At 38.1% G+C, this 23481-nt stretch overlaps 1 protein-coding gene across 6 annotated transcripts in view; it reads right to left on the reverse strand.

Annotated features, from left to right (window-relative positions):
- Med23 (mediator complex subunit 23) overlaps positions 1–14159 on the reverse strand; it is a 42487-nt gene extending 28328 nt beyond the window's left edge. For 2 of the 6 annotated variants that reach the window (XM_013026874.1, XM_013026869.1), the window contains exons 1-11: positions 14040–14159; positions 13722–13753; positions 13464–13551; positions 11492–11616; positions 10284–10395; positions 9435–9533; positions 8566–8667; positions 7863–7932; positions 6233–6345; positions 3744–3839; positions 3188–3205 (exon numbers count right to left, since the gene is read on the reverse strand). In XM_013026874.1, coding sequence (XP_012882328.1) covers positions 3188–3205; positions 3744–3839; positions 6233–6345; positions 7863–7932; positions 8566–8667; positions 9435–9533; positions 10284–10395; positions 11492–11616; positions 13464–13551; positions 13722–13753; positions 14040–14078 — 894 coding nt within the window. In that variant the 5' untranslated portion in view covers positions 14079–14159. The remainder of the gene's footprint in view (positions 1–3187; positions 3206–3743; positions 3840–6232; positions 6346–7862; positions 7933–8565; positions 8668–9434; positions 9534–10283; positions 10396–11491; positions 11617–13463; positions 13552–13721; positions 13754–14039) is intronic. The other 4 variants (XM_013026871.1, XM_013026870.1, XM_013026872.1 and 1 more) reach the window with 3 other exon arrangements.
- Between the last annotated feature and the right edge of the window lie 9322 nt (positions 14160–23481).

Here is a 23481-nt window from a genome sequence, read left to right on the forward strand (position 1 = left end):
GAACTAAACCCATCAGGAATCTGTATTATACCTAATGCCCTGATGGTTAAACAGAACACCTATCAGGCTTAACTGTAAATTTCCCAGGTGTTTCTGGTTAAAGCCAAGGACCTTTTTTCAGACCAAATTTAACAATAACATTAAACTTGTTTTGTCTATGTGCCAATTTTGGTAATATCAAAAGGAAAAGATTTAAATATAAAATAGTGTACTGCCACTTTCAAGTAGTTTTCTTTAGTTTTAAATGATTGAAAAATGGTATATTAAAGTGAAGATTTCACTACATGGCAGATTGTTTTATAAAGTAGATCAAATGAACATTTCTAAAACAATTTAGTGATTTACAAGTAAAGTTTAATCAATCATTAGCTAAGATAATTCTGCAAGTTAACAGATGTTAGGGCAATGACCAGTCCTATCTTCCTTTCTGAAAGTATTCTAAATTTTAGGCTCCAAAATATTGAAATATAAAGTTGAATTTTTAGTTTAATCATTTCCATGTGCATATTTAGTTTTAACATATTTTAACAGTGAAAATACCTAAATTCAGTATTTTAACAATTCTGCTTCAATGTAATAGTTCAAACTGTATTGGAATTTTAGTTTAAATTTTCAGTTTTGAGAAAAGCTGGAAATCGAGTACACAGAATGAAAACATCAACACCAACTCCACTATGTCCCTGTTTCTATCCCAGAACTATTTCAATTAATGAGCGAGAATGCTTTTCAGTCTGTCTCCTATTCTCTATGGAGTGGCACTTGACATTTCCCACGACCAGTTCTAGCACTGCTTTTGTAATAAAAAATTCAACATACCATACCTAGAAGCCTTAAGCTAATTCTAACTCATTGCTTCAGGGCTCTAAATCAATGTTAAAATAGTATCTATTCAGAACAAATAGGGAGAAAAAAATACCTCTCTCAATGCTATCTACCACTTACTGCTTTAAAACCAAGGAAACTGCCAATCAGAACCAAAGCCCTATGCCAGGTAATAACTTAAAAGGTTATTTCAAAGAACTGAGTGATTAGTAGCTGGAGTTCATAAGAGCAAGCAACAGCTAGAGGAGTGTATGTGATTTGTGATCACTATATTCAGCAGAAAGGAAATACAAACTCTCATATAAACACCTAACACAAGATTTTTCCACTGTAAGGTTAAGTCCAACACTCCATCTTGCTGACCATAGAACTGGGCTATTTACGACCTTCTGAATGCAACCAATTTTAGAATAAAATACAGCCCAATTCCTACTGGAAAATGCAATATGGACAGGTCTTAAAAAGATTTTTAAGCTTTAAGTAAATTATTGCACTGCCAGAGAAAAGATAAGAAAGTATAGTACAGGTTATAGTTCCGCAATGATAAAAAGATGTGATAAGATGGTTAAGTTACTTTTAATCATATACTTTTTATACTGTGCCCTCATTTTGTATGCTACCTTCTAGGTCAAAGTAATATATGAAGACAATATATACTCTTCCCTCTACAAGTCCCCTCACTAGTTTCCTATGAAAACAATTACTGATGAATTGTGAAATTTTGACAATGTTTACACTACAGTGGGACCAATACTAATAATGTTCTGTCAGCATTTCCATTATAAACTTTATTTTTTATGGATTTATGTCTTAGTCATAAACTTTTTGTATGTTGAAACTTGTTACTGAAATGATCAGAAGTACTCTTCTTGGAGTCAGTTTGTCAATTTCCACTTTGCGAGCTGCCCCCCCATAAGTAAAAAAAAAAGCTATCGATAACTAACAATGTGTGGGGAAAGTACCTGCAGCTCTAGTAACTATGTGTACATTTATCCAGCAAACTGAAAAATTACTGAGTCAAGTATGCCTTGAAAGTTCATTGTGGAAATAAGTTTTAAGACATGGCATGAAGCATTCTTCCAAAGTTAGCTAAATACTTACCTCTAACTCAAGTAAAAGTTGGTAAGAATTAATGACTTGGTTTTTAAGATGTTAAAGTGACAGATTCTCTGAGGTAACTGTCAGATAACTCTAGTAGTGAAGCAGCTTCAGTTTCACATGTACAAAGGGTTTTGTCCAAACAAGGAAACTTGGTATGTTTTTCAGAAGAAAATAACTCAAAATAATAAGAGATACTGCTTCTAGGGTGAGGTTTGGCATGCAAAGTTTCAACACTGAGCAAGTTTTATGGCCAAGCTATATGTCCTTAAAAATAGGGCTTTATAAATGGAAGCACTGGCACAACCTTCACTATAGTATTGCAAACAGTAACGCTATTTTATGTAACCTAGACAAGAACGTCTTTTTAAAATCAAAAAGGTGCTCTATTTTAATATGCTGGGCTCAAAAATTTTTAAGAAAAATAACTTGGAACCACTATTTTGCTTAAAATCTCAACGGTCAGAAGTCCTGAAACAGACTTGGGACTATATAAGAGTTTGGCATACAAAGTTTAGCCAGAGTGTTTTTCCCCCTTGCAGTAAGTGAGCTGCAACTGAGAAGAGTTCACTCTAGGAGGACACATCTGGCAAAGACTGACAAAGAAGGGTGTTTGTCAAGAGGTGTGGGGTCACCTAAGAGCATGACATTTCATAGTCAATCCCCAGGTTGCCAAAAATCCTTCCCTGTATAAAGCTTACCACTCCAACTTTTTAAAAGCAGCGGATCTCTATTAAAATGCTTTCTTTTCTTTTCTTTATTTCTGTTTTTAATTTGTCTTTGTTTTAAGGCAAGGCAATGTATTTGTTGTTTACCTTGTTTGTCTTCATTGTATGGAAAGTTAAGAGGCTACAACTCTTTCCATCTGTGAACATTCCATCAGGCTAGCTTAAGCTCTAAAGTATAAAAAACGGTAAAATGGAGTGGGAAGAAAAACAGCCCATCAAAAAGTGACAGGCTTCACTGAGTGCCAGGTGTTGTCTCTCTTAAAAAAAAAAAAAGTGAAAAGAAAAAAAAAGGAAAAAAACAAACACCAAAAAAAAAAAAAAACAAAAAAAACCCAAAAAACCAAAAACCCAAAAAGAAAAACCATCCACCAAAAATAACTCTCATATCCCAAGAAGAAATTTTTTTAGTGGCCTTGGTCTCAGCATGGTCCTGCCAATTTCAAGCCCCGACCGTACGCGTACTCTCTAAATGGAATCAGTGGTTACAAAGCGGCCAGCGTATCGTTAGTCACAATACAACAGTAAGGTTGTGGACATACCTGAGCAATGTTCAAGGTCTAGAGCATTGGAGGATGGGCAGGGCAAGACAGGACAGAACAAAAATAAAGGAAGAAAAAAAGAAAAGACAAAACAGTGACTATGAGGCCAGCCTCAAGGAACCCAGAGTCAGCATAAACCCTCCCACATGTTAAACCACCAAAAACACACACACACCAAAAAGGAGAAAAAAGTCAGCATCGAGGCCACAGTGTAGATACCAAGGGTTACAAAAATAGACACCCAAGCAAAAAAATAAAAATAAAAAAAAAAGTATGGTTAAGTCATGTGTAGGTTTCTCTGGCAAAAGGTATACTTGAAACTGGCCTTATAGAAAAAAAAGCAATGCAAAACAAATCAACTTTAAAAATACTTCCTTTTTAATTAAACATTCTTAAAGCAATATATAAATGATAGAAACAATACATTATTTAATGAACTATATACTAAAAGTCATCAGTCTTTAACTGTTTTGCTCAGTTAGCTATAGCAAAGAAAAGAGAAAAGAATAGTGCAGATTCTATGCAGATTTTATTGGTTTCCGGCATAGTACAGTACCTGCTTATTTAAACCTAGCATATTGCAGACCATATCCCTGGAATAAGGCTGCTCCAATACATATCTCAACAAAGCAGTCTGTGGTTCAAACAGATCCTTTAAAGAAAATAATAAAAAATATTATGCTTCAAGATCAACATAAATGTTAATGTAAATTATTTGAAATTGAGATTAAAAAAAATCTTCCAAGGTACTTATTACCTTCCCATAGTAGGCAGAATCTAGTGGAAAAAAATAGGATTTTAGTACTTACACATAATCTATTCCCACCCCTCATTTGAAAACTGAGGTGAAGAGATTTGTTCAAGGTTATATACAAGCAAAAAGACATGAGAACCATCTTACTTACCCAGTACACTTGTTACTTTTTTCTGAGACCCTAAAATGTTTACATCTTTCCATATCAGAGTCGCACTCTAAAATGTCAACTTTATTGTGTCAATTTTAAAGTACATGGAACTTTTTATTATCATATGTGATCATAGTTCTAAGACATACAGAAGCTTCATTAAAATCTTTGCTTCCTTTCTGCAAAAACTTTTCACAGCCAATTTTCAACATCACTTCTAGGTCTACAAGTTCCGATTATCTCAGTTTATAAAATAAAAAGGGGGTAAATGGGATTGAAGGCTGCTACACATGTGTACATGAATAGTGCACAATGAAACCCACCAAATACTGTTTATAAACGGGAGAAGAGGCTGGGTGCTGGTGGCTCAGACCTGTAATCAGGAGGCTGAAATTGGAAAACAGCTGTTCAAAGCCAGCCTGGGCAGGAAATCCTGTGAGACTCTTATCTTTAATTAACCACCAAAAAGGAAGAGGTAGAGCTGTGGCTCGAGTGGTAGAGCACTAGCCTTGAGTACAAAAGCTCAGGGGCAGTTCACAGGCCCAGATTTAATGCCTAGGACTGACACAAAAAAGTAAAAATAAATAAAAGAATTTCTTTCAGCCTTTACAGCCATTATATCTAAGTGTTAACTTGAAAGTTTATCCAATATATATTGAATATGAGCTGCTCAGTTCCTTATTTCCTGAACAGATTGTCAAAGTAGCTTTAATGGCACTTAAATGTATGAACTTACAGAAAAGATAGTTATTTGTGTGTGTTCTTACCTGTGTTCATTTAGCTGGCTTATAGTTAAACAATATCAATTTTAAAATATTATCTTGTATTTATTAAATATATAAAAGATTTCATTCTACATTTATTCTAATTATTTCATGAATGCCAGGCAATTTTTGAGTTATTTTAATAGTTTCCTATTAACACATTACTTTTACTTCTATTTTCTTGGAGAATGTCTTGATACTCTCAATGGAAAGTTTAAGTATAATTTTAAAAAAATTAGCTTTTTTTTAATGTGTCTTGGAAGGAAGGAAGTGAGGGAGGCAAGAAGAAGGAAAAGAGAGAGGGAAGGAGAAAAGGAAAGGAAGGAAAATATTATATGCTGATTATTTAAGGTAATATTTTAAATCTGGACTATTACAATTGTGAGGTCAAAACCTTAGAGCCATTACTGCATTAAATTTCTTAAAATTCTTTTGTCTTTCTGGGTTCTGGTGGCTCATACCTGTAGTCTGAGCTGCTTAGGAGGATGAGATCAGAGGATTTGTGGTTTGAAGACAAGCCCAGTAAGAAAGGCCCAGAGACTCTTATCTCCAATTAAAAACTGAATTAGAGATGTGGTTCAAAGTGGTATAGCATTAGCCTTGAGCAAAAAAGCTCAGGGACAGCACCTAGGCCCTGAGTTCAAGTCCCATGACTAACAAAAAAATAAAAATAAAAATTGTTTTATCTTTTAACCCTATCAGCCTGTAGCCTCTTTCAATTCACCTCAGTTATTAGAAATGTTAGCTCTTTTCCTAGTTTTAATAGCAAAATAACTGGATGCATCAGTATTTATTTCAAGTACTAGTTTTAAAGATTTCTTAGATCATTTTAAAACAGAATAGCCAAACTATATGTGTTACATGGAACAAGAGCTAGTTCAAAATATGGACACAGTTGTAAGAAGTGTAGCTATATTCTCAAAATATCATTTCAATTAATAATTCTTACTAATGCAAAGGTTTAGAAGAAGTGGTAAAGGAAGGAATTTCAAGGCCAGTTACCAAGCACTTTCTTACAATGGTAAATATAAACACTATTTCCAAGTTTGTGGAGGACAAATGAATATATAGCACAGGAGTTAAGAATGAAGATCCTGGAATCAGCCTGTGTTCAAAGCCTGGCTCTTCCACTTTTTAACAGTAAGAAATCAATGAAAAATGTTTTCTATGTCCAAGTACTTTGCCAGGAGTGGACCACAAGGCCCACAAACCACAGGGTATATGTGGATTAGGGCATAGCATGAGAAATCAAATAATATCTTCTTTTAAAATTTACTTCTGCAGGATATAAAGAGGTGATCTGGCATCACATACCTTACAATCTAAGATGAAGAATATCTGAAGAATAACAAGTTTCATTACATTTAGCAACATACCTTATCATATGGTAGAAGGCCTTTCAAAGGAAAACGTAGAGTTGCAGGGTCCAATTTCCATGAATTACAAATAGCACCTGAGTTATTTACAACTGGAAGAAGACTGCAGCGACCTGTATAGATTCAAAATGTATTTAAATGTTTGTGATTACAGAAATGCCAGGTACTTTACTCATTCCATGAGTGTTTAACGAATATGTATTCTGAAGTAGGCACTGGTTTTAAAATGTGGGAAGACAAAATGTGGGAATTTCCTTTGACTCTACTTCTTCTAAATGGTTGAACACAAAGTTTATGTCTTCAAAACCAGAAAGTGCTGTATTTTGCCCATGTGTCTAGGGCAGAGGTCACCAAACTACAACCTGGGGGTCAAATCTAGCCTGCCATCTCTAGTTGTAAAAGTAGAGCTGAGTAGTGCTGTAGACTGTGTTGTCCACAAAGCTTAAAATATTTACAAGATAAAGTTTGACATCTATGATTTGTTAACTTGATAAATTTTATGCAGGATGACCCGAGACCTTAGATGTAACGCATATATACATATATACACATGTGTGTGTGTGTGTATATATATATATATGTATATAAAATGTATTATAGCTATACCCATATATATAGGGAGAAAGATCCATCAGCTAACAAATCCAACTAATAAATTCTGTCACATATATGTCCCAGACACCCCATGCTCTTCAAATGAACTCAACATCATCCTTCTCAAAATCTGCTTCACTTCCATAATTCATCAAATCCACTCAGTTATAAACTAGACCACTCAGGATTACCTGTGTGTCATCTTCTTTAGCTTATTACTGTATATTCAGTGTCTAAAACAGCACTGGCATAAAAGCAGTACTCAATAAGCCATCTTTGAATAAACAGCAGTCTGAGGTCACTGTGATGTCTAAAATTGAAAAATATGTCTGGGCACTACAAAGACTGTCAGATCAGATGGCTATTTTTTAAAGAACAAACAAACAAAAAAATAAACAGCCAGATGCTGTTTATTACAGGCGTGAGCCACGCCTGTAATCCTAGCTACTCAGGAGGCTGAGATCTGAGGATCGTGATTCAAAGCCAGCCCGGGCAGGAAAGTCCGTGAGACTCTTATCTCCAATAACCACTAGAAAACCGGAAGTGGTGCTGTTGCTCAAGCCGTAGAGCACTGGCCGTGAGCTGAAGAGCTGAGGGACAGTGCCCAGGCCCAGAGTTCAAGCTTCATGACCGTCCAAAAGAAAAAAAAAACAACTGCAAGTGGTGCTGTGGCTCAAGTGGTAGAGCGCTAGCCTTGAGCTGAAGAGCTGAGGGACAGTGCCCAGGCCGAGTTCAAGCCCCACGGCCAACAACAAAAAAAAAAAAAAAAAGAGAGAAATGGAAGAGTAAATAAACTTTAAAGTGTTTCTAATTACCAGGAAACTCAACTTCTTCAGTGGTTTTTATCTGAAATTAGACCCACTTTACAGAGACAATTTTTTCTCTACACAAAGTACCTGAATACAAGACTACTATTATGAAACTCCTGCTCAATGACAAGCAACCAACACATGCATACAACACTATCTTTTAGCATTTTTCAAGTCAGATCACTAAAAAGTAGGTACAATTAAACATAGTTGAATTAAAATCCTACCACAAATGGAGTTTATCCTTGCTGTGGGCCTGAAGGTATCCACAAAGTCTGACACTAGGTTTCCAAGTAACTAAAAAGGAAGAAAATATAAAAAAAAAAAATCAAACCTATACCTTGAATAGTGATTTTTATCTATATTAAATAAAGAATTAGTAATGCTTGGCATAGAACAATTCCTCAGAGATAAGTTCTTTTTCTCTTCCTCTAAAAGAATCACTTACCAGTCTACCTATTTCTAAATTAAAGTAAGTCATTCACAATATTCTGAGATTACTGATGAACCTGTATTTTTTTAACATATAGCATGAAAACTGTCTCAGTAAGAAATGAAAGAAACATACATCTTATCTAAAGAACAGTATCCTTTTTAAAAAGGTAAGCAGTCTTTTTTTACTCATTTTAATACCAGTAATGGGACTTGAACTAAGGGGCGTCACGCTCTCCCTTGGCTAGTATAACACTCTACCATTTCAACCACACCTCACTTCCTGCTTTTTGCAGTTAACGAATATAGAAGTCTTGAATTTGTCTGTCTGAGCTACGTGGAAAGTAGGAAATGTTACTCTTTCCTTTTCTATTTCTCTCTACTTTTACAGTGTTATAAGAAATCCTAACTAAAACCTTTTTTAAGCATAGAAACAAGAAAGATATAAATTTTAAAATAAAAATTTCTACTAAAATTTGTGGAAAAGGTAAAACATACCCAATGTGGAAGTTTTCCCTCAGGATACAGTTTCCTGATCTCTGTGACTGCAAAATAGGCTGGTAATAAGCAGGCATTTCTTTCTAAGATATATGCTATAACCTAAGAAAAACAAAAGAGTGGTGTTTTTCTTGACTAGTCCCATGTATAAGATCTTTAAATACAGCAGAGGTAATAACAACAAAAAGGATATTAAAAAGCAGATAATATTTTTTGACAAATGTTAACTGAAAGACACCTTCAGTTAATTAGGAGAAATAAACTTAAGAAATCTAATATAAGCCCACCTAATCTGCATATCTATTACATGTGCTTTAGGCTAAGTTGTAGAAAAATGAAAAAAATCAAAAGAAATTTTGAAAACAAAAAATTTTAATTCCTATGTTTTCTGTGGAGAATCTCTATCAGTACATTATTGTCAGCTGTGTTGAATCTTCCTTTTTATCTGTTGAGTGTTTTCTCTGTTCTTTTGTGAAAAATCTGCCTCCCCTAAATCAGCGGGCGTCCAAAAAGCAAGGTAAAAGTTAATATGTATAAATTAATGTTAAAGACAAAAAACTTTAGGTGTATTGCAGGTTGGGCAAAGATATAGGAAAAAGGGAATCACACATTCACAGGACAGTACTGAGCTCTGTGTATCGTAAGCACTCACAGTTTTCCCTCAGCAGTGGTTTCTTTGGAACCATATACCCAGATAACAAGGTCTAGTCTACTTAAAAATCTCACACACGAAGTAAGATGTGGGGTAATCTGTATTAAACAGCCTGAAAGGAAATGGAACTTTTTATGAATTATGATAAATTTAAAAAGGACCTCAACAAAGCTAGATTCAGATTATGATAAATGAATGTCAGAAGTGTATAAATTACCTCTTTTGCTGCCAGAAGCTGCTGTACAACTGCAGAGCTTACTGTATTAGGAATTGTCAGGATTTTCTCCAAAATCACTTTTAAGAGATCTCGAACACCCTGATATGTAGGGAGGAAAAGATATAGTTGAAAACTAAATAATGTCCCCTGTGTTAGATATCTAAAGGTTTCAGGATATACTCTCTAAGATTGTACCTCTGTTTTCTGGGTCAGTGTTAACATTTAAGTCTCTTACGCTAAAACACAAGATTCATGTTCCAAAACAGATGCTAAACAATGCCATGCAATGAGTAAACAAAGTCATTTATAAATACATTTTCTACATTCTCTCAAACATTTTTAGTCCTTAAAACATTAGTTTCCATTGTTACAGACTCAAAAAAGCTTAGCTTGTGCCATGGACAGAATCGTATTGGAACAGGACTTGGATAAACTGAACTGTGAGTAACATCTATTGGAATAGGACTTGGATAAACTGAACTGTGAATAACACTATGAAGTTTTCTGGCAGAAGACTATTTCTACTAGTTCCTTTTGGCACATCCTAACTTTATTCCCCTTTGTCATGTAATTTCTCCAATGTTTTCAATGAGTTATTGTGTCAATCATTTCTATGTATCTCTCAGTAGCTGTACTATTTGATGGAGAAAAAAATTTTCACCTCCATACACATTTAGAGTATAAACTATATGATCAAGCTTGGTGAAAGTAAGGACACACATGGGGAAGAATAATCATCAAGAAGCATACAGATAAGCAGATGGCACTTGGTGTTCTCTAGCTTAAATATATATCCTAAAAATTTTATCATGTCTGAAAGAAATCACCTTTATAATTAGAAAATAATACCTTGTAATCAACTCCTCCAATTATTTTCCGGACCAGCTTAAATGTTAAGGCCCAAAGTTGTGTTCTTTCCCATTCAAGAGTGTCAGAGTTTATCAAGGATTCACAAACTATCCTAGAAAAAAAAAGGAACACTCATTCCAGTTACAAGGTAGACTTTTCACGTTCTCTAATAATAGCTAAGATCTGTGTACCCTGAGCATTACATTTATCACAACAATGTTTGTTTCCTGTATTAGTGAAACATACTTAGATCTGTATGATATTTTACTTCATTTTTTTTTGCAGTATTAGGATTGAACCCAGGACTTCATTCTTACTAAGCAGGTACAATGCCACTTCAGTCATACTTATTAGCCCTTCTGACTTGTTATTTTTCAAACAGTGCCTCATAGTTTTGTTTGGAGTTAACCTTGGCATATGATCCATTTCCCTATGCTTCCTGCAGAGTTGGGAACACAGGCAGGAATGATCATACCTGGCTTCTTGGTTGTTATGGCATCTCCCTTTTCCCATGGCCTGGCCTCAGACTGCGATCCTCTGTATCTCTGCATTCTGAGTAGGCAGAATTACAGGTGTGGACAACCACACATGGCTAATACTTTATATTTACTATTTGTATAAATGATCAAACATCAAGTAGAAGGAATAAATTTAGTTATCTTTTACTAGAAAGAAATCTATCAAAAACTTTTGAGGAAATACTGTCTACCAGCTGGTAGCAGACTGTTTACCAAGATAATTACAGTGAGATTTTTCAATACCACATACCTTTCTGAAATGTGACCCTGACTGATACTCACCTACTAGAAAAGGATCTATCTTACCTTTTCTTAAATCTTGGCAGATGTAAGTTATGGCAAAAATGGTGAGGGTTGACTTCCTGCATAGGCATTTTTTACAAGCTTTCTCTTGGACTTCATCAAGCTGTGAGAAAGTCTGGGCCACAAGGTAAGGGAACTCATGGTGGTAACTGGCTGAGAGTCCCTGGGAATGCCCAGACGAATGCATGAGTGTGGAAGACTTTGTCACAACTCTTGCCTTTGCCACCTCAGATTACAATTACACCAGAGAATACTGAAAAAGATACCCTTCAGCTCAGCCACTTGAAGAGACTCACTTCTTTTCTCATTCTCTTATAGTCGTACAACAGCCACCTCAATTGTTTCCCAACAGTTTATAGAGAAGAAAATACTCATCATTAAACATACCTGGGTGGAAGGACACCGGTTTCAACTGCCATTGCCAAGCAATCATAAAGAAAAGATATCCTCTTAGGACTATGCTGACCATGAATAAATTTAACAATCCATTGGATGCATTGTTCATGAGACTCCTGGAAAATTTTTGAAAATGGCTTCATTTTAGGTCTAAAGTTACATTTTATAACTAATAAGTATCTAATGTTATACCTTGAGTACAGTAGACCTTTTGTTCCGATGGATTTATTTCACAGACTGCTGGTGAGGAAAAGCCTCAACTGCTCAGGATATACAGGGTTTAACACTGTAGCACACATACTTGATTTGTTTTCTTCTCATGATGCCACCCAACTTGTGCTAAAGACATGAGGCTTTTCAACAAATGTAAAATTAAATACTTTATGTGCCCCCTTTGGTTTGGGAGGATTATTAAATCTTCTACCTTGGCTTTGAGAACATTATTCGCTTTTTTGGGAGGCATACTGTCATAAAATTAAGAGCAGAGACGTAATAACATGGAACTGGCAGAGAACGTCTCTGCATCAACTTTGCTCTGGAATCCATGCATGGGGATTCAAAAATTATAGGTTTTGCAATTTCTTTTGATTTGAAAAATTTACTATTACATCTGACCATGACAGGTCAAAACATGTCTAAATTTATGAATAAGACAAATTTACTAAATATTGAGACAATGAATAAAATACTTAAAATATGAGTGAATGAAAATAATTTCTATAAAAGCAAGATAAAACATTTCAGATTTTTAAGAGGGTGCTGGTTGGCTCACACCTGTAATCCTAGCTACCTCAGGAGAATCATGGTTTGAAGCCAGCCTGGACATAAAACTCTGTGAGACTTTTAGCTCCAATTAACCAGCAAAAAGCAGAAGATAATGCATTATTGCAACACGAGGTCTTCAAGAATCACTTATTATAACTTTTTTGTGGATATGTTTTCTGATAACTTTTCTTTGTTGAAGTATACTGCTCTTTTCCCTACTTTTTTTTTTCCTTTTTTTTCTTTTTCTTTTTTGGGTCCGGTCTGGACCTGGGTGCTATCCCTCAGTTCTTCAGCTCAAGGCTAGCACTCGACCAGTTGAGCCACAGCGCCACTTCCGGCTTTTTTCTTTTTGCTTATGTGGTGCTGAGGAACTGAACCCAGGGCCTCATGCGTGCAAGGCAAGCACTCTACCACTGAGCCACCTTCCCAGCTCCCCCTTTTTTTTTGTCAATCATGAGGCTGGAAATCAGTGCCTGGGTGCTGTCCCTGAGCTTTTGCTCAAGGTTAGTACTCTACCACTTTGAGGTACAGTGCCACTTCTGGTTTTCTGGTGGTTAACTGGAAATAGTCTCATGCCTGGACTGGTGTTGAACTGTGGCTCTCAGATCTCAACCTCCTCAGTAGCTAGGATTACAAGAGTGAGTCACCAGTGCCCAGCTTCCTTTCCTTATCTTTTTTTTTTTTAACTATGTCTTTGGATTCTTATTACAGAAACTTTGTATTTTTCTTATAATATCTTTGTACTTTTACCCTTACCTTTTAGTTTGTTCATATCAAGGCTGTGCATATTCATTATTAGAACAAAAATGAGATTTTTATCTTTTACAAGAGAAGTCTAGCACAGCTGTTTTCAAATGTAACAACTCAATCAAGATTTGATGAAAAATTATTTTGTATAATCTAATATGGGTTTCTTAAAACCATTTCCTACTGTACTGTCACCAGTTTGAATTCACCATACAGTTTCTCCACTGAAGTACACAAATTACAAACAATTTAAGCCTGAATAAAAAATGGTGGCCGTTTTATTTCATACTCTCTAGAAGATTTTAACAACATCAAAGATTATACATACATGTGCTATATGATATGTATATCTAAATATATATTGGCATATATGTGTATATATCTATATATACACACCATATATATTTATGAAGAAGGGCATAAAAAATCTGCTGAACCTATTCATGCTCACCTGAGAAAGGCCATTCCAAAATTGTCTGAAGGCCGATAAACAGCTAATCAGTTTCGTTTTCTCATCTTCAGGCGTATCCATAAACATGCTATGACAACAAAAATCACATTATTTGCCATCCGTGTGTGAAGGCTAATTAAACATAGCCAGGATATTATGCTCTTCCCCCGCCCCCAACCCCAAGACAATACTAACAAAATCTTACAAAGAGATAACCAACCTCCTAACACAAAAAAATCCTCTATCCGTTTTACTCACCCGGGGAAAGCCTCTTCGATGATTTCTGTTTTCTGTCAAAATAACAACAAAAAGGCATAAACGACCTTTTTTTGCGGGGGGGTGTTGTTTTGTTTTCAAATGACGGGTTCCCCTGGATTAACATTACAGAGGCATGGGGGGGGGCACAAGTCACCTCTCATCTAATCAGCAGCAACTCACAGAACTAACGAGGCTGCCCCCCCACCCCCGTCCCCCCAAAGCTGGACCTGGCCGGGTGGGTGCAGGGCGGAGGCGGCCTGAGCCCCCGCTCCGAGTCCCCCACCCCGACGCCGCCCGCCCGCCCGCAGCGGCACTCACCACCACCTCCTCAAAGATGCTCTGCAGTTGCGTCTCCATGGGTACCCACGGCCCTCCCGGCTTCCCCCGGCCCCCAGCGGTAAGAAGCGGAGGGGCGGATCACCGGGAGGAAGCCGCCACTCTCTCGCGTCGCTTCCGTTCCTTTCCCTCAACAGCCCGGCAACGCAACGGAAGCTGCACGGGGTCCCGGAAGTTCCTGGTGCGCGCCCTTTATGTAACCTCCCCCCTCCACCCCCTCCAGAAACTAGAGCCGCAGGCAAGTAGTTCCTACGCGAAGAAGGATGGCGGGCGAGCGGAGGAGGGTCCTGGTGCGGAGCCTGGAGTCTCCCAGTCACACGGAGTCATTGTCGACCGCAGGCCGCCACCTACCGGTGGGAGCGAGAATTGCTTCTTTTTCGAGGCTAGCTTGCAAGCTGGAAATAAAACCGCCGGGACCAGGGGCTGCAGCAAGGCCCAAGTGAGGTCTAAGTGCCCGACCTGTTTGAGAAGGTGACACCACGCTTCCCTTGACCCCCACGGACCACGTCTTCTCGCTCGGGAAAAGTAGGTGCCCGGCCCAGTGGTGGACTCTTATCTGGCTTGTAACGAAGGCTGAAGAGAACCAGAATGCATGCATCATTATTGATTTTGAATTCGAATCACTGGATGATATCTACCTACTCAAGATATGATCGTATAAATGTAAACATCGCCAATTAATGAATCCAGAAGGAAGGAGGTATGAGTCGGAAGAATAAAAAACCACAGGATTATTGAAGCCCAACAATCCTAACATCTCTTATTCCTTCTGTCCTAACAAGTTATCTCAGCATGGGTTATCTGATCAGAGTTCAGTTTTAAGACAGTGTTCATCTACCACGTGGAAAATTTCCATGCTGCTCCTCTGTGTGGTCCAATCGGTGTGCTAGTATGGCTGGCACTGGTGCCACGTGTGTAATTGAGAAGTCACAATGGTCAGGACAGAATTTTTCCCTAAGAAAATAGAAACGAACTTTTACATTCTGCGTACTATACTCACTAAATAAAAGCTGACTCTTCATTTCCAGATCTCACTGTGTTTCCATCATGTTCCTGTTTGGTCATACACAGTATAATGAAATATATAAAGCATAAAGGAATAGATCCAGAAATTTCGGCATAGGTTGACACTTGCTTAGCATGTCAGTCAAGATACAGAATATTTGGTATCATCCTGCAAACTCCTCATGTCCCTCTGTAACCCTCCAACCAGGAGGCAGACTTCCAATTTTGTTGCATTTCATGTTTTTCGTGTTTATATGCCTGGACAGTTTAAAGAATTTGCTTACTATTCGTCAGACAGTTTTCCATGTGCTTGTTTATTCTGCAAGTTTTTCATTAAGTACATGCATATTGAAGTTTTTCCTTGCCTTGGCATCTTTTTTGTTTTATTTTTTTCTATCGTGGGGTTTGGACTCATGGCCTCTCACTTGCTCAGCATGCTTGCTCAGCTGGTACCCTACCACTTGTGCCATGCCTCCAGCTTGACTTTTTGCTGGTTATTTTGGAAATGGAATCTCATGTACTGTTCTGCCTGGGCTCCTTTCCAATGGTGATTCCCTGGATCCTCAATAGCTAAGAGTTGCATTCTATGTGTTTTAAGGGATCTCTACAACTAGTAGAAAATTTCATTTTTTATTGAGGATACAGCATTAATTTTTTTGGGTATTGTATTAGTAGCCTAAGAAATTATTGTCTACTCTATCACGGTGCTGTCCTTCTATGTTTTCTTTAAAAAAACTTTATGATTTTATCTTTTATTTATAGATCCATGACCTATTAATGAGAGTTTGGCAAGAGTATCTTTTCTTCTGATCCCAAGAAGTTGTGGCAGTTGTCCAAGGCTGATGGTCTAAAGACATTGCTCCGCTGGTCCTAGAAGAGAGAATATCAAGCCAAACAGGAATATTCTCCTGCGATTAGCCCACTGGAATTTGCTCAGTTAGGTTTCAAGCAACCAACTCTGACTCCCATCTTCTTTCTTCTATCTCCCTTTTAGAATGCTATCTTATCTATGTCTGTCCTACCATTAAGTTTTTGTTTGTTTGTTTTGTTTTTTGACAGTCTTGGGGCTTAAACTCTGGACCTAGGAGCTGTCCCTGAGCTGCTTTGTGCTCAAGGCTAGTGCTCTACCACTTGAGCCACAGCATTCCTCTGGCTTTTTCTGAGTAGTTATCAAAAGCTCTAAGCAGTACAAAAATCTTTCTTTCATGGATGTGATGAATACATTCAAATGGACTAAAAAGGAAGGCATCTCCTTCAATAAGTTGGTCCTTAGTCTGTGAATGAACATGAGCTGCTCCAAGACAGATGACGCAGAGTGGTCGTAAGTCCCACTTTGATTCCTCCTCTGAGAACTTTACTACTGGCCTGGAACAAGAAGATTCAGACATATCTATACATTGAGACATCCATCTCCCAAGGAGAGACAGAAAAGGTTGGCTGATGGGATGGGAACTTTTTGGCTCTGACGATGGAAAACAAGAGCTAGTATTAGGTAAGGAATTTGAGTGTCTTCCAGAAGTAGGGGAGTTAATAAAACTATGCTCTCAGATATGTCCTAGAAGACAATCAAGTTATTCTGACACCTTGATTTTAGCCTAGTGAGATTGGTATTGGACTTGAAATCAATGGAACTATAAAAGAATATATTTGAGTCGTTATACTAAAGTTGTGGTGATTTGCACCATTAGTTACAGAAAACTAATGTAATGACCCAAACGAACACAATCCCCAGGTATCAACTATCTTGGTTTACTGAGAATAGATTGTTTTATTTGCTATACTGTTTATGGTAAGATATCCCCTCCTTTCATTGAGAAGTAGACTTTTTTAACTTCACTTCCTTTCTACAAAACATTCTCTCCACTTTTCCATGTTGAAGTTCTACACAAATTTCCAAGAACAACTCAACTACGTTAGTCTCAAACCCTAGCTAATTTTCTTTCTGGAAAATTAACCCCCCCTTTCCCAGCCCCTCCTAACTACAGGCATCACTGGTTTTATTCTGCTTATTGAAATCATTTTGAGTTCTGCAGTGCTGCGTTGGTATAGCTGTCAAATCCAACAGTATTTTCTATTTCAATTGCCTTAGTCTAGTTTTTCACATCGCACCAGAACTGTGACAACTGCACCTGCCTGGCCTCCTCTCTGCTTTATCTCTGCATATGTGGATTCATTCCAGTCTTCCAAGGCAGAGAACATTCTTCAAGCAGACCTTTCTTTATGTTCTTCTCTGGCTCTAATTCATACTTTGACCTTCCTTTCTTACAGAGTCATGTTTAAATTTGTTCAATCCAAGGCTTCCTTTTTTTTCTTTTGCCACAAGATGCTTACAATTCTAAGCAGATTGACGATGTTAGGCTAACAAATGCTGATTTCAGATTGTATCTGAAAGTGTCCAATTTTAGTAAAAACAAAATCAAAGCCAGGTGCCAGTGGCTCATGCTTGTAATCCTAGCTACTCTGAAGGCTGAGATCTGAGATTACAGGTTGAAGCCAGCTAGGTCAGGAAAGTCTCTGAAGCTCTTATCTCCAATTAACCACCAAAAATCCAGAAGAGGAGCTGTGGCTCAAGTGCTAGAGCACTAGCCCTCAGCAAAAAAGCTCAGGAACAGGGCTCATACTGTAAATTCAAGCCCCAGTACTGGTACACAGACATATAGACACACAGATACACACACTCACACTCACACACACACACACACACACACACAGAGTCAAAAGAATCATATGGGTATTAAATTGTTCTATTACTTGATATTTTGAAGATAATATCTAGAAGACTTCTTTTAGGTTTGTTTTCTTTGTTCCAGTACTAGAGTTTGAACTTAGAGCCTAGAGCTCTCATTAGCTTTTTGGCTCAAGGCTGGAACTCTAAAGTCTGGCACTCTTATCAAATGAGCAATACCTCCATTTTCAGCTTTTTGCTGGTTCATTGGAGATAAGAATGTCTCAGATTGTCTACCCAGTCTGGCTTCAAACCTTGATCCTCAGATCTCAGCTTCCTGAGTAGCTAGGATTACAGGCATGAGCCTCATGCCTTGAATTTTTGTTGTAGGTGTTTTTTTTTTGTGGGGGGTAGGAGGGTGTGGGAAGGTGGGGGGGCAGGAGTTGTTACTTATTTTGGTGCTAGGGATCAACCAAGGTTTGCTGTTTCGGTGCATTGTAAGATTTTGCTTGATATTCTGATTCTATTAAAATGTTGTGGGCATGATACATGTGACCCATGAGTTGATATGTAGTTATCCATGTGAGATGGAAGACTATGTGCTTCCCAGGAAAGAAATGTGTATACTAATATTTTCCCAAGGGAATCAGGATTGCCTCAGCGAGAACGGAATATGTTTTTGTGTAGAAACAAAAACACAAAGCTGAAAGGAACTGCTCTGTTTGACCTCTCCAATGACAAAATAAATCCAACACATTCTTCCTAAACAATGACTCTTTTTTATATATATAAAAACTTTTGTGCATGCATGCACACATATACAACAGCTCTGACTTCCTTATTACTTGTGGTCTGCTTAATCAAACAAATGGACTGCGGAAGTAACAACAAGTAGAGTCTGGTATTGAAAAAAGATCTACCAAATAGAGGGATTCATGCCCTTTAAAACCTGATCTTTAGCACAAAGAGGCTCAGGGGCAGTGGCCAGGCCTTGAGTTGAAGCTGTAGGAGTACAAATTGCATACTTTGAGTTTATGTCACAATGGATTTGATTAAACACCAACTTTGTTTAGGACTTTATCTTTTTTTAAAAAGATGTTTTAGTTAGGGTTATGTACTTATCTCCATTTTTGTCTCCTGAGAGAGGCTACTCCCTCCCCAGGTTCACAGAATTCACCATGAAGACACACAAGGCATTTTGTCCTAACTACTGCTCTCTAGGTACACTCATGACATAAACAACCAAGGGGTGAAATCTTCCTCTCTGAGTTACAAGCAGGGTGGGTCTTTTGTTAGAGTGGCATTTTAGAGGCATTTTAGGTCTTAACTTTAGGGGAGAAACAGCAACTTTGAAAATTGTTATATTTTCCTTAATAAAATGTCATACATATGTAAGGAAGAGTGCATAAAACTTGCACGATTTAAAAATAGTAACAAGACAAATATGTCTCTGTCTTTACAAGGTTGAGAAATGTCACCTCGTCAGAACCTGAGAATATACTGGGGTCCCTTCTCAGTGACAGCACTTTCTCCTCTCAGATGCAACCCCTGGAGTGACTTTTGGGTCAGTCATTGTCTTGATTTTCTTTATATTTTCATCCTGTATTTACATAAGAGCTTCTGGTCAGGTCAACTTGACCTGAAGTATTGTTTCTTAGGGATCTTTACGGTTCGATTTTCAGGTTTTTCTTTAGTTTGGGTTTGAGCTTTAGTTGGGGTTGGGTTGAATCGCCAGAACAAACACCTCGAGTTGCAGACAGGCACATAAAGTTCTAGCTGTCTGTAGGGAGCAGGAACGGAGAGTCTCAATTTTTAATATTCTCTATCTCTTACCACTGTATTAATACATGATATTCTTGGCAGCCTGAACAAGAACCTGAATATTTTTCTGAATCCTCTTCCTTAGAAGAATTATTTCCTTCTCTATTCTCCTGATACTTCTTGTGTACAATGTGTCATACTCTTTTATGGTCTAAATTGTTTCTTCTATAAAACGAATGCTTCCTATAGTAGATTCAAATGCTTATATCTTTTATCTCACCAAGTCTGTAACCTGATGTTTCTCAGTTATTCATTGTTCTAGATTGCGCAAAATCATTCAAAGTGCCTCTATTTCTTACGCAAAGCTTCCTTTGAGGTGATAGCTATTTCTAGAATGCTGGATATAGAGGCAGACTTATATCTACCAAGAATTTCATCATTAATAGCCAGGTGGTTCACTAGAGAATGATGTATTCTTAATGTTGTTTCTAAAATCATCAGATGGTTTATTGAGCTAGTGGCTCAATCCCTGTCTTACAGGGATTGATCATTATGCTAGACCCCAGAACAAAATGTCAATCTAGAAGTGGCCTGCTCCCTAACATCCAAAGAGAGGACATACCAGAGAAGTGTTCCTGGGTAGGAGTAAATAGCTCAGCTCACATCATGTTTAGAGAAGTGGGTGGCACATGAACTATACATTTTACTTCTCTGGGCTTTACTAGTTGAGACTCATCTTCCAGGCCTTAGGATCTCAGGTAGCATGTTGAAAGGAAAACTTCCTTGGAGGTCTCTCTAAAGTTTGAGTCATAAATGGAACCATCAGGAAGACACAAAACCATGAAGAGTCCATGAACTCCTGGAACATCAAATTAGTATTATTACTATGACTATTGTTATTGTTATGAAAATGGAGGAGAAAGGAAGGAAAGAGAAAGGAATGGATTAGTGTCTGAGTTCCAAAGGCAAAAAGGATGGGTTTGCTTTGGAGTAAGCTATCTGTCTAACTGCTCACCTTCTGGGATTCTGGGGTGGGAAAAAACAGAGAGAAGTAAGAGAGAGAAGCTGCCCCCAGTGTGTTAGCCAGACAGTCATAGATAGCGAAAGAATCAGAGCAGAGGCTCATTTATTTAGGATCTAGAAGGAAGAAGGCCTAGAAGGGGGGTTGGGAAATGTATTGAAATGGCTAATTTGGCAAGGTTTATGGGGAAGATGAGATTTGGAAAAGAGCTAGGGGTAAAAGTTTAATCCAGTCTTGTTTGAACACGAGTTCATTGGGTTAGCATTTTCTTAAGGGTTTTGTTAGCTCTCTAACTTTTTGGGGACTGAGGGTAGTAGGGAATGATTGTCCTGTGGAGTTAAAGGGTGAGTAGTTAGTAAGAAAGAGAGAAGGGCTTGCTTAGAGGGATGGAAAAGGTAGTGCAGATAGTTTTGTGGAAAGTTAGGAGTCAAGGAGAAGCAGCTTAGGGAAGGTCTCATTAAGTAGCTTTGGTTGAGAAGTTTAAGAGGTCCTGCTTTAGCTTTTGGAGTTTAAGCAGGGCTTTACCCTTGGAAGCTTACACCCACCCCTACCCTGTGTCAGCTACACAAAGAGGTAGAACCGATCCTCTGGGAACCAGAGAGAACTTATGAGATGCTGATTTCTCAATAGAAAATGATTATAATAATACAAAAGTCAGGAATCACGGTGTGCTAGTGGCTCATGCCTGTAGTCCTAGCTGAGCTCTGGGGATCACAGTTTGAAGCCAGCTACAATCATTGATTCTACTGTATCTTGAGTCCTTATTTAAATGCCTAGTGACCCATCTACTTCCCATATTTAATTTCCAAGATGTGAGGTCCCATATTCCATGTTGAGAGCTATGCCTCCTACCGGACATCTGGTTGGCATTGTTGTCGCATGAATTCACCTACTCAGCTAGTGTTCAATTCATCTCTTGTGTTGGAGAACCAGCATGTCTTTCCATGCCAACTACATCCCTGGTTACCCTTCTCCTTGGGTTCATGGTTTCAGTCTCTTTCTACATTTTATTCTTGCCCTTTCCTCATAACTGCTTCTCCTTGAAGTTGATCAGTTGCCCTTTTGTCCACACTCTTATGTGATTTAAGGTCTCCCTTCCTTGATGACTTATTTCCTCCTGCTATTGGACCAGAGCCTGGTATCTCCTTATTAGATGTGATTTTTTCTAGATGCTCCCAGTCTGGCTTGTCAGACTCACCTAGGTACTGAAGCAGGATAAACTAGGGGGAAATGAGGTAGGGTAAGCAGCTTTACAGCAAATGCAGGCGATAATCATTCATCTATTTCCCTTAAGACTAAGGGACCAAAGTCATTTAAGGGAACGTGAGACAGATAAATTGAGGAAAATGAGGCCTGGTGAAGGCAATTCGGAAATAATGGTATTTAGAAACATAGAAGTGTTCCAAAGGAAAGCAACAGGATGCATTCCTTCCTGAGAGATGACTTTCTCCCTCAAGAATTAACATTTGTTTAGAAGAATGTATGCCTTCCTGAGAGAAATGCTCCCCGAAAATGTAAGCAACTTCTCACTCAAAAGGTAGACAACAGGAGGCCTTCCTTATCTCAAGGATAAGGATCTGGTTTATGGCGTTCTTACCTGGAAAGAATGCCCAAACTATCCAGAAACTTAGAAAGTAATACTGGAATAACTGGAATAATAAAGGAATGACTGGAGCAAAGACAAAACACTTACCTTTGTATAACTTTGAAGTCAGACCCCTTTCCTTTATCATATAAATAACCCTAACAGCCAAGGAGCTGTGCGCACATGCACGTGTGTGTGTGTGTGTGTGTGTGTGTGTGTGTTTGTATCTCCCCTTGGGAGCACCCATACTCTACTACAGTGGGCCCCTTCCTTTCTACCTATCTGTTTATCTGCTTATTTGCTTGCTTACTTACTTAATAAAGCTCTGCCAACTTTTCTTACCATCGTGACTTATCCAGAAATTATTATTCTGCAACTGAAATCAAGGACCCTAAGTGAAGAGTCCCTACTTTTAAAGAGAAGGTTCACAAACCCTCACCTATGTCCAGTGACAGTGCTAGTTCTAGAAAGAGGAAGAAAAGACTTCTGAGACTCAATGGAGTAAGGAGATGTTTAAGGCTTTCTTGAGATAGCAAAATTGCGATTTCTAAAATGATTTTAGAGACACTCCCCAAATTCTGTGGACACTGAGACTTCTTAGAAAGTAAAAATGGTTAGTGAGGAATGTGGTGGTGGCAGCTTCTCAGAGCACACGCATTTGAGATCATTAAAGTGAAGCTTTCAGAACCCAGAAGGTGCAAATTGTTCCAAAGTTGGAGGGGCCAAGAAAAGGAGGGCTTTTGAGGTCCAAGTAACTTGTAACCTGAAGATTCAGATAGAGTTTCAAGTTATAGACACTGCATTCAGGAGTCTAAGTTCCCTGGAGAGTATGGGTTTATGCAGTATCCGATACTCAAGTGAACAGTTAGGAACACGTTTCTAGATCTCAAGAGACTCAAAATTGGTTAGGTTGTCAGATTCAGTCAAGGAAATTTCTGAAGCAGAAAATGTGAAGTGATGCTAGATGATAGCAGTATCCTTACTGTACCCACCTGTACTTACAAAGGCCCCAGGGCCAGAAGTACTAAAACACATTTCTATTCTAACTTAGAAGTAGTCTGGAATTACTTTGAAAAGGAAGAATTTAGCCAGGTGCTGGTGACTGATGCCTGTAGACCCTAACTACTCAGGAGGCTGAGATCTGAAGATAGCGGTTCAAAGCCAGCCTGGGCAGGCAAGTCTATGAGACTCTTATCTCCAATTAACCTCCAGAAACCTGGAAGTGGAGCTGTGGCTCAAAGTGGTAGAGCACTAGCCTTGAGCAAAAAAACCTCAGCGACAGCAGTACTTTGGCCCTGAGTTCAAGCCCCACAAAGGACAAGAGATGGGGGGGGGGACTTAATATCCAGAGTTAACTACCTTGTTAATGGTAGAACAAAGACTTTAT

Source organism: Dipodomys ordii, unplaced genomic scaffold, assembly GCF_000151885.1.
Source record: "Dipodomys ordii isolate 6190 unplaced genomic scaffold, Dord_2.0 Scaffold97, whole genome shotgun sequence".
NCBI classification, from domain to species: Eukaryota; Metazoa; Chordata; class Mammalia; order Rodentia; family Heteromyidae; genus Dipodomys; species Dipodomys ordii.